This window comes from Strix aluco, chromosome 16, assembly GCF_031877795.1.
Source record: "Strix aluco isolate bStrAlu1 chromosome 16, bStrAlu1.hap1, whole genome shotgun sequence".
Lineage (NCBI taxonomy): Eukaryota > Metazoa > Chordata > Aves > Strigiformes > Strigidae > Strix > Strix aluco.
The window spans coordinates 12,411,715-12,423,018 of record NC_133946.1 but is presented as its reverse complement, the minus strand read 5'-3'; the positions used below and the strand labels follow the sequence as shown (position 1 = coordinate 12,423,018).

At 61.4% G+C, this 11,304-nt stretch overlaps 1 protein-coding gene across 1 annotated transcript; it reads right to left on the bottom strand.

Annotated features, from left to right (window-relative positions):
* Positions 1-2,706: 2,706 nt before the first annotated feature.
* VPS51 (VPS51 subunit of GARP complex) lies at positions 2,707-10,316 on the bottom strand. Its single transcript, XM_074842291.1, has 10 exons — positions 10,096-10,316; positions 9,245-9,374; positions 9,003-9,149; positions 8,184-8,406; positions 6,716-7,457; positions 5,913-6,131; positions 4,905-5,126; positions 4,392-4,513; positions 3,800-3,887; positions 2,707-3,354 (listed from the first exon to the last, which is right to left on the bottom strand). The coding sequence occupies exons 1-10, from the start codon at positions 10,297-10,299 to the stop codon at positions 3,094-3,096; spliced, it is 2,358 nt and encodes a 785-aa protein (XP_074698392.1). The 5' UTR covers positions 10,300-10,316; the 3' UTR covers positions 2,707-3,093.
* Positions 10,317-11,304: the final 988 nt, after the last annotated feature.

The following is an 11,304-nucleotide window of genomic DNA, read 5'->3' as shown; positions in this document are numbered from 1 at the left end:
TTATTTCTGTCCTCTGTTTTTATAAATAAAGGGGTTTTTTTCTCCTTGTTGTTGTTAGGACTAGATGCTGTTTGTTTTGATAAAGTCTGAACAACAGCATTATTATATACACTGACTCACCCCCAACACAGCACAAACACACACAGGGGTCAGCAACTGAACCCTGAATGACCCGAGGGAATAAGCCCTCAACCAAAGCAATTGACCATTTTGAAAAAAAGGCAGTTCTGAGAGCAATGGATCCAAAACTCACTGAGCTGAACAGAGCTCGCTCTGGACCATGCTCACGGTCCTGAGAGCACCCCCAGCAGGCACAGGGTGACCAGGAGGAGAAGGAGCGTCTTAGTGTCTGCACTGACTACGGTAAAAACCTGAGAACAAGCTGGATGCCCCGTGATTGCCAGGGGAAAAGTGGGCAGACGGCACAACTGTCCCACAACTCGCCCCAGAGCTCTCGGCTGCTCCTCTGTGGAGGGGACCCAGAGACCAGAAGGGACAGTGTCCCCTCCCAGCGCCCAGGGAAGCGCCTCCTCCTACATCTTGCCCAGTGCTTCTCCACCACTTCTCTTCAGCGTCACCTTACTAGATACACCGAGTCCACATGAACCCACAAATCCAGTGAGGAGTGAGGGAAGGATCGTGTCCTTTTTCTGCAACAAACTGCTGCCAGTACGGAACTAGACAGCGGACAAACAAAAAGTCAGGAAAAGTGGCAAAGCTGATGATGAGAGTGCACAGTGCCCCACCTCTTCAGCCTCAACAAATTATGGGCCTCTCCAAGTCCCTTCGGCCTCCCACACCTCTTCCATCTTCAGAGTGGTTTTAGACACAAAACCTTGTCAGCCTCCCACACCTCTGCAGCCTCCCAAAACTTTTTGGCCTCCCACAGTGCTACGGCCTCTATAACTCGTCGGCCTCCTACACCTCGTCATCCTTCCACACCATTTCAAGACTCCTTACACCTACCTCTTCAGCCTCCCCAACTTCTTTTTCTTCTCCCCACACCTTTTTGGCCTCCACACCTTGTTGGTCTCTCACACTTTTTGTTGTCCCACACCTCTTTGTCCTCCCATACCCTGTCATCCTTGATGCCTCTTCAGCCTCCACACGTCGTCAGCTTCCCACAATGTCTTGATAATTGTGATGGCTCCCCGCTGCTGTCAGTATCAGAAGGCACAATAAACACTCGCCATTAACAACCAAGTTTTTCTGGCCAACTTCTTGTCAGGTCCTATCAGACGATGACAGTTTTTACCTCGTCAGGGAGCTAACAAAGAGCTTGTGGTAGAAGTGTGAGCTCTGCCAATCCCTCCTTGCCCACCTGCAATCCACAGTTTCTCTGTGGGGACCTTTTTAAGCGTTTTATGCACTTTATCAGGGTTATTTTAGTTAAAACTGGGTAATAAAACTCACTAAAGCAGAAATAAAAAACCATAAATGCACTCTACTGGGCAGATGTGAACTGTAATATATTGCAACAGGCTGAAAACAAACAAGCTCTCAACTGCTGCGGGCTGTGGGGCTCCCGCTCCTCCCCAGGACACCTCGTGTCCCACGTGTGACACAGGACTGTCCTGACCTACAGACCAGGGTGAGGGCGCCCGTGTCCATCCATGTATTAAATATTAGTGAAGCAAAGGTTCTTTCTTTTTTAGAAAAAAAAGAACAAGCTCTAACATTTTCTTCTTGCACCGCAAGAGACCGAACGTGCAGTCTGTTAACCCAGGTTTCATTTGCTTTTATCCCTCCTTCGCAATAGCAGCTTTTAATAAACCTTTTCCCACTCTTTTCTGGTTTTCTCTGATCCTTTTATCTCCCCTAGAGCTGGATGTAAGTTTTGTTCAAACCCTCCCCGTTAACCACAGGAGTTTTAACCGGCGGTCAGGGCATGTGAGCCCCTCGGAAGTGGGGTTCCTGCTCTGGCTCAGCTGGGGAGCTGCCTCCCCCCAGGGCTCTCCTGCCCTCCTCAGCCAGGGAGACCGAGCCCGTGGGGGGAGACAACCATGGACAGAACACTCAGCTGGGGGGAATGACTGTAATTAATTGCCCTTGATTTGGGTAGTGGGGAAATAAAACCACAACCCGCCGCCTGCCCAGGGTGCCCCACTGCTGCTGTGTTGCCCGAGGGGCTCCGCTGAGGCGGGACACGGGGCTGCCCCTGCTTCTCCTTGGGGAGACCCCCCCGACACCGACCCCCCGCGCTGTCCCCTGCGGCCCAGGGCGGCCCGAGGACGTGGGTTTGGTCAAACCCCCCATACAGCGCATTTCACATTTGCTAGTAGCTGTTAATAATTGTGCCCGTAGCCATGGTTACCCCACATGGGGATGGCAGACCCCCCCCCGCTGCAGCGGGGGATCCCTTTTCCTGGCTCAGCCCTTCCCCAACCACAAACCCCTCACCTGTGCCCCCGGCCCCGCTCCTGACCCCCTCCCTCAGCCCCGGGCACCCCGGGACCCCCTTGTGGGTCCCAGCTGAGGCAGCCCCCCACTTCTGCAAGGCCCTGGGTGCTTGTACAAGGGTTCGGCGGGAGGGAGAGGATGGGTGCTTCTGCGACAGGCCGGGTCTGCTCCCTCCCCACAGGGACACAGGTGGCCAAGGGACCCAGACACCTCAGTGACCCCCGTCCACACCCCCCCTGTGCCCCCCCAGGCATCTGTCCCCGCTGTGTCCCCTCCCCAGCCCAAGCACAGGCAGGGGACATAACGCATGGCTCACACCTATTTTATTTATTTATAGTCCCGACTCAGGCACGAGGGGATGTCACCAAGGTGGGGGGAACACGGTGTGTCACTGGGGCCGCAGGGACAACTTGGGGTGTCAACACATGTTGGGGGTGTCACTGGGGTGGGGGGGACAACGTGGGGTGTTTCCACGGTTGGGGGGGTGGGTGTGATGACACGGGGTGACCCGGTGTGGGGACAGGGGGTGTCGCCACCCACTGCCATGTGTGAGGACACGGGACGTTCCCGCAGTGGGAAGGACGCACAGGGTGTCCCCAGGGATGTGTGGGGACTCAAGGCGCAGACGTCTGTCCCCAGGTACGTCACAGGGCCTAAGACACGTCTCTCCCCCCTCCGCCATGTCCCCCCATCCTACCCGCGCTCGCAGATGAGCTCGACGACACTGTGCTCCATGGGGACGGGGTCGAGGCAGCGGTGGGCGGCGCTGGCGGCCACCTCGTCCAGCAGCCCCTGCACCACCCGCTCGTCGGCAGCGAAGCGCCACAGGTAGAGCTGCAGGTAGTGCCCGTCCACCTGCACCTGCTGCAGCCCGAAGCGCCCCAGTGTCCGCAGCCGCACGCACTCCAGCAGCGTCTTCAGGCTGATCTTGATGATCCCCGTCAGCACCGACACCTGGGGCATAGGAATGTCCCCCAGGGTGGGAACGGTCCCCCCAATCCCATCCACACAGGGGGGTGGGGACACCCCTCTCCAGGCCGTCAGCCCCCTGGGACACACTCATCCTGGTCACCAGTCCCCAGGGATCCCCCCCCGAGTCCCCACACATGGGGTGTGGGGACACCAGGGGCTCCCAAATGCAGGGAGGCCCCAGGTCCCGTCAGCACGGGCATGTGGGTGACATGAGGGACACCCTTGTCCTAGCTGCCACTTCCGAGCCTGGACAGGGGGACACATGGGACACGTGGGACAGAGGGACACAGGGGACAGCCCTGCCCTGGCTGCTGGGGATCCCCTGGGCTCCAACAGCTGGGTCATGGGGACACCAGGGGCACGGGACAGCTGGGAAGATGGGGAATTTAGGGCTCTTGGGGACACGGGGATGTCGTTGTGGCCTCACCTTGTTGAACTCAACAGGGCTGAAGATGTCAATGCGCTCGGAGAAGAGCTTCTGGATGTTGCTGAGCAGGTGGGTGTCCATGGGGGCACTGGGGATGGTAACAGCAGGACTGTCAGGGACACAGGGACAGGCAAGTACGGGGAACAAGGCCCAGGGATGTGGGGACAGGGACATGGGGGCTGTCAGAAGACACGGGGATGGGGACACAGATGGTCAGGGGATGTGCGGAGAGTTTGGGGACACAAAAGGGAGCATGAGGATGGGCAGTGGGTGTGGGGACAGTCAGGGAACACGGGGACGGTCAAGGACACGGAGACGAGACAATTGTGGGACACAAGGCACACGGGGGTCATTGGGGGGTACTGGGACGATCGGGGAGAACACAGGGATGGTGGGGACATGGGGACCATCAGGGAACATGGGGACCATCAGGGAACATTGGGACAGTCTAGGGATGTGAAGAAGGTCATGGGGAAGATGTAGCGGTTACTGCAAGGGTGACAGAGGGAGCACAGGGGTGACAGGGCAGCCCTGGGGGTGACAGGGTGGCCCTGGGGGTGACCACGGAGGGCACAGGGGTGACAGGGCTGACCTGGGGGTGTAGCTGGGGGCGTAGCGCCCGGGTGCCCGTGAGCTGCTGTAGACGGAGAAGGCGCGCCGGCTCGAGTCGCTGCTCTGCGCCCGCCGCACCCCCTCCTCGAAGAGCTGCCCCACCTGTGGCACCGCACCCTCTCAGTGCTGGTGTCCCAGAATCCACTCAAAACACCCTCTGGAACACCCTCCGAACCCACCCAGGGTCCCTCAAATCCTCTGTGACCCTCACAAACCCTTCTGGGACACCCAGAGATCCTCAGGGACCTTGGGCATCCCCTCTTGAGCCTTCAGGGACTTCAGCCCCCACCCTGGGACCCTCTGGGACATCAGGGACCCCCTGGGGGACTTCAGGGACTGCTGCAGAGGCCCTCTGGGGACTTCCTAAAGTCCTCAAGGACCTTAAGGGGACCTCAGGGCCTCTCCAGGGACCCTCTGGGATATCGGGGACCCCCCTGGAGGACTTCAGGCCCGCCCCCCGCCAGCCCCTCTGGGCTCCAGGCACTGCCCCAACCTGGACGTCGATGGCAGTGATGTCCTCGACCACGCGCTTCATGACAGCGCGGACGTTGCGGGGCTCGACGGTGCCCAGCCAGTCGCGCGTCTCCACGCTCTTCCGCAGCATCTGCGCCACTGCGGCGCCCTGGACCTGCACGTAGTGGTCGAGCAGCCGCTGCGCCGCCGCCCGCGCCTCAGCGCACAGCGCTGGGCCCGGTGTCACCGCCGGGCCCGTGTCCTGGAGAGGGGGGAAAAGGGACACACAGATGTGTGGGAACATGTAGGAACAGCTCCTGCACCTCTGCCTACAGCGTCATCACCACCGGTGGCCTGGGGATACAGGGGACGTGTGGGGATGGACCCCCATGTGCCTCTACCTTCTGAGGTCCTGCAGGCACAGGGACATCAGGGGACACATGGGACACTGTCCAGCCACCCCCCCAGCAGCATCAGTGCCACCCCCATCTCCTTGGGGCATCTGTGGGGACTTGGGGACATGCAGAAGCCCCTTGGGGACATTTTAGTGTCCTTGGGGACATTTGGGAGACACTGGCACAGGTAAGGACCCTTCTGCCTCCACCCCCAGGGTCACATCCTGGATGGACATGGGGTCACAGCAGGGCACAGGAAGGGACCTGGGGACATTTTGAGGTCCCTCAGGGACGCTTGGGGGCACACAGAGAAGATCCTGACACCTCCACATACACCGTCATCCCCACCACCACGTCCTGGGTGGACACAGGGCCACAGGTGAACTCGGGGCCATTTGAGGTCCCACAGGGCCACTTGGGACCCCCTTGGGGCTATTTTTAGGACAATCAGACCATTTTGGGTCCACTCAGGGATGTTTTGGGGGACACAGAGGGAAGGAGGATCCCCAGGCTGCCACACTGCGGTACCCACCACCATGTCCCAAACGGACGCTGGGACGCAGAGGGACGCAGCGCCATTCTGTGACATCCTGGGGACCCAGGGTCCCCTTAGGGCCATTTTGGGGTCAATTGGGGTGGTTTTGGGGGCTCACCTGGGGGGGAAACTGCTCGTCAGTGAGAGTGAGGATGTAGCTGACAGTGGTGGCCTCATAGTCAAGGCAGAGGCGGGCAAGGAGCAGCAGCAGGGCTGGGGGTGCAGCGGGGGCCCCCCGCTCTGCCGGGCCGTCAGCGAAGCCCCGGGCGGTGCGGCACAGCCAGCGCACGAAGGCCACCACCAGCCCTTCACGCACCGCCTCCACGCAGAACTCCCCCTGCCACCAGAAACGGGGGGTTACACCCCAAAAATACCACCCTGAGGCCCCAAAAAAACCGCAAACTACCCTGTACAAGCTCCAAACTGCCCCAGTGGCCCCCACCCCGCCCTGTGCACCCTGCAGCCTTCCCGGGGCCAACCCCAGACTGCTCCAGTGACCCCCCAACTGCCCCATGCAACCCAACTGCCCCATACAACCCCCCAACTGCCCCCATCACCCCACACACCCCCCCAACTGCCCCACGTAACCCCATGCATCTCCCCAACCACCCCACGCACCCTCCCAACTGCCCCCCATTGCCCCACACACCCCCCCAACTGCCCCCCATCGCCCCACACAACTCCCCAACTGCCCCCCACTGCCCCACACACCCCCCCAACTGCCCCCCATTGCCCCACACACCCCCCCAACTGCCCCCCATTGCCCCACACACCCCCCCAACTGCCCCCCATTGCCCCACACACCCCCCCAACTGCCCCCCATTGCCCCACACATCCCCCCAACTGCCCCCCATTGCCCCACACAACTCCCCAGCTGCCCCACGCAACCCCCAAACAACTCCCCCGCCGCCCCCGACCCACCTTGAAGTAGGGCAGGCTGGCGAAGGCGACGTCCTTGGCAGTGAAGAGCTGCACGTAGGCCAGGACAGCCTTGAGCTGGCCGAGCACGGAGGCGGCCAGCGTGGCCAGCAGGTCGGGCAGGCCAGGCCCCTCCTTGCCGGGGGGTCGGGGGGCGGCCAGCGCCTGGCGCACATCGCCCAGACAGCCCAGGAAGAAGGTCTGGAGCGCCCGCAGGTAGCGATCCACCCGCTCGCGCGCCGCCCGCGCCACCAGCGCGGCTCCCGCCTGGGCGCCGGCCGCAGGCAGCAGCTCGAGCAGCGCGCGCAGGCGGCGGTGGAAGCGGTCGAGCGCCCGCACCAGCAGCGACGTGTCGCCCAGGCCCCGCTCCAGCGCCAGGCGCCGCTCCAGCAGCTCGAAGTAGCGGGTGGTGAGGGTGGCGGCGAAGGCTTCCAGGCGGCCGCCCCCTGCCCCGGGACGCCCCTCGAAGAGGCTACGGTACGAGGCCGCCAGCAGGCACAGGTTGCCCACGAAGGCCGAGCTGCCGCGGTCGACGAAGTCGAGGATGTCGGAGGCGGGGGGCGGTGTGGCGGCAGGGCCCGAGGCGTCAGCCGGGGGCAGCTCGGCCTCCAGTGTGGCCAGCTCGGCCTCGAGGCGGGCACCGGCGTGGCTCAGGAACTCCTCGCACAGCTCCTCGGGTGGCTCTTCCAGCTGCAACAGCATCTCCACGCACTCAGTGAGCTCCTTGGGGTCCAAGGCGTCATCCCTGGGGCGGGGGAAATGAGGGGGTTACTTGGGGGTGGTCGGATGGTCCGGGGTGAGCAGTGGCACTGTGAGAAGACGCGGAATAAGCGGTAGAAGCCATCAGTAGGCTTCAGAGTAAGCACTAGTTATTCAAAAGACAAAGGGGAAAAATAATACTTAACGGCATCAGCATGTTCCAAAGTTAACAGTGGTTACAGGAACAAAAAACCTACTAAAGATGATCAGTAGGTTCCAGAGTTTACAAAAATAGTGAAAACCCCCTAAAACTCCTCAGCAGGCTCCAGAACTATCCCTTTACCATAAACACATGAGAAAAGCCCCAGATAACGCAACCTTTTAAAAGCTCTCAATAACGGTCAGAATCATCCCCCTTACTCTGAGTGTTCTGTGCAAGGGATGGTTCCTGGGGTTGCTATCAATATGCTCCAGGGTAAATGCCTCCTCCCTATGATGTTTCTTGGGGGCTGTTATTATTAGGCTCCAGATTTAACACCCCTGACCCCTTGAAAAGCTGTCTCCTGCAGCTGTTATCAGTAGGTTTCAGAGTTAACATACCACAACCACCATCACCCCTGCAAGAAGGCTGTTTACTGGAATGGCTATCATTAATCTCCAGAGTGAACCCCCGCTCCAGGCTGTTTCCCAGATCATCAGTAGGCTCCAGAGTAAACACCCCCCAAACCCCCTTTCCTAGTGCTGCCGTCAGTAGGCTCCAGAGTGAACGCACCGGAGGCGCGCGCGGAGGCGCTGGGCCAGGTCGGCCATGATGGCGTGGCTCTCGTCCTCGATGGCACGGAAGGAGGGGAGGTGGCGGTAGTGGCGGAGCACGGCGCGGGCGCGGGCATGGCAGCGCAGGGCCCGCGCAGGCTCCGCCCCCGGCGCCGCCCAGCGCCGCAGCCGCCCCGGCACCTCCACCAGGGACTGCAGCTTCCGCAGCAGCGCCTGCACCCCTGGGGGGGCCGGGGGTGTCAGGGGCAGGCAAGAAAGGGGTGGGGTGGGGCAAGAAAGGGGCGGGGTCCCACAGGGCAGGGCCAGCCACTGGGGGGGGGGGGGGTTAGCAAATATGGGTGGGGCTAGGAGCTGGATCTGCCCCCGCCAGGGTCCACCCACCCCCCAGATCTGCCCCTCAACCCCCCCTGCCCCGTTACCTGCCACCAACACCCCGGATCTGCCCCCATCCCCCAGATCTGCCCCCCTTGGGGTCTCCCCACCCCCTTCAATCTGCTCCTCAGCCCTCCCCACCATGATCTGCCCTCCACACCCCCAGTTCTGCCCCATAACCCCCAGATGTGTCCCCCAGGGTTCCCCCAACCCTCTTCAACCTGCCCCTGTCTATAAGATCTGACCCCTAGGATCCCCCCAACCCCAAGATCTGGCCCCCAACCCCAAGATCTGCCCCCCCAACCCCAAGATCTAACCTCCAGGGCCTCCCCCAGCCTCAAGATCTGACCCCAACCCCCAAGATCTGACCCCAACCCCTCCCTCAACCTCAACACCTCACCTCAACCCCCCAGCTCTGCCACCCAGGGTCCCCCCCTCCCCGTACCGGCCAGCTGGGCGCCGCGGCGGTGCCGGTCCTGCAGTGCGGCGCTGACGCGGGCGCTGGAGGTGCTGATGGCAGCCATGTTGGCAGCCAAATCGTCCATCTCTGCCTCCATGCGCCGGAAATCGACCTTCATCTTTCGGATGGTGTCTGGGGAGAAGGAACCGGACACCGAGGTCCCTCGACTGCCTGGGGGCCCTCCCAGTCCCACACAGACGCCGGGGTCCCCCCGGCTGGGCGCTCACCAGTGGCAGAGATGAACTTGTTGTAGTTCTCATAGAGCAGCGTCTGCATGTCGCTGTCGAGGGCGCGGATCTCCCGCCCCAGCGCGGCCTCACGGGCCAACAACTGCCCCAGGGGGCACTCACTGCGCACCTGGAGGGGGGCAACAGTTGCACAACTGCCCCCCACCCCATTGCCCCCTGCCCAGTCCCCCATTTTACCCCCTGCAGCCTCCAATTGCCTCCCTGGGGTACTCACTGCCCTCTACAATGCTCTGGGGCTCCTCAGCTGCCCCCCGCACCCCTATCTGCCCCCCTCCAGCATTGCCAACTGCCCCCCTCCGAGCTGTAACTGACCCCCAGGCCCCTAAATGCCCCCCCAGAGTCCCTCCTGGAATCTGGAAATGTCCCCCAAAAGCCTCCTTCTGCCCTCTGGGGGCCTCCTGGGATCCTCAGCTGCCCCCCAGGAGCCCTAACTGCCCCCTCAAGGAGTGCTAATTGCCCCCGGCCCCCCCCAACTGCTCCTGAGGGCCCCAATACCGTCCCCATAGAGAAACATACAGTGTTCCTAAAGAGTCCCTACGGAAGATCTATAGGGTCCCCGTGGAGTCCCTTTTTGGGGTCCCTTTAAAGTCATGGGGTGGTCTGAGGGTCCCTCCGGCCGGGTCCGTGGGGCGCCCCTAAGAAGCCCCTTAAGGGGTCCCCAGGGTCCTTTTAAAGGGGTCCCACAGGGAACTGGGGGGGCGCTGTAGGGTCCTTGGGGCCGACCCGGGGGTCCCTGGAGCTCCCTATCTGGGGGTGTCTGCGGGGGTGTCTGCGGGCGGGGGCTCCCGAGGGGGTGGGAGGGGAGAGGTCACTGTGGTGTCAAAGGTCACCTTAGTAAGGAAAACTTCCGGGTCGAAGTGGGGCCCGTTGATGTCGGCGGGGTCCGGGGCCGCCTCCGTCGCCTCCGCCGCGGGCGGCCCGTAGTACCGCTGGAGCGGCCCGTGGGGACGCCGCCACCCGCCGCCGCCGCCGCCGCCGCCGCCAGCCTCAGGGCTGCCCCCAGCCCCGCTCCCCGCCGCCGCCACCTCCGCCATCGCGCCGGCACCTCCGCCCCCGCCCGCTACTTCCGGCCCTTCCCCGGAGCGTCACTTCCGCCGGGGCGTCCCCGTTGCCGCGGCAACCGACCGCCCGGCCTGTCATGGCGGCCGCGCCCCGGGATGCTGGGGATGCTGGGGTGCCGGAGGCACCAGGCGGCGTGGGCACGTCCCTCCATCTTCTGTCAAACGCGAGATCTTCCCTTTCAGAGGCCGCCTACAAACATTTTTGACACGCCCCAAAACTCCTTTTCTCCGGCCTTCACATCCGCCTGTTCTATCGGACGGCCTTCGCTGAGGACAGATCTGCTGGAGAACAAGGCCCCACGGTCACATTTTGTGGGGTTTTTCTCATTTTTTCCCCTTCTAGGTGATGCTGATCCAGCCACAGGCACCTGCAGTTTCCCCGAGACCTGCAATCCCCTCTTCAGACAATTAACTGCATTCCACTAATTCCAGTAAACAACTATGGGCATATGGATTCAGAAAGCAGTTACTGCCGGTATTTCATCTTGTCCCATTATTACCATATAATTTGTTTTACGTTTGCTGCAGTGATCCTAGCTACTGTGTTAACGGTGGTATGAGCAGGCAAGGGAAGTGCGAGTTACTCTGTGTAACGATCTGGGGATGCACCTTCAGGCAGTGCTGCAAAACCGCGCTGAAAACAACGGTTCACAGCCGAGTTCCAGTTCTTGGTTTGTTAGCGCTTCAGTAAAAACTCCCCCAAATGTTTTGTACGTTCACTTTGAGCTGGGGGGGTGTGCATGAGGAAGATCTGCTCTCTCTGATTTTTATGCCTCAGAAAAAAACATTGTAATGTTAGGACTAGATTATCAGATATTGGACACTAAAGCAGCAAAACGGCTGACGTATCGCTCGTCCAGAGCCAATACTGGAGATATGAGTCATCTTCTGAAACGGCAGGGGCAGATCTTGCGGAGGATGAAGACCTGCTCCCCCCAAGCCAGGGCAGCCCCGCTCCCAGCCCCGTGGTTCAGGTCA

What these genes read in the sequence shown, in the direction of transcription:
- VPS51 (XM_074842291.1), bottom strand. Translation starts at nt 10,299, where the DNA reads ATGGCGGAGGTGGCGGCGGCGGGGAGCGGGGCTGGGGGCAGCCCTGAG. An exon ending in ACGAGCAGTTTCCCCCCCAG is followed by an intron (nt 5,127 to 5,912) that starts GTGAGCCCCCAA and finishes CCCCCTCTCCAG; the next exon opens with GACACGGGCCCGGCGGTGAC. An exon ending in TCACTGCCATCGACGTCCAG is followed by an intron (nt 4,514 to 4,904) that starts GTTGGGGCAGTG and finishes GCGGTGCCACAG; the next exon opens with GTGGGGCAGCTCTTCGAGGA.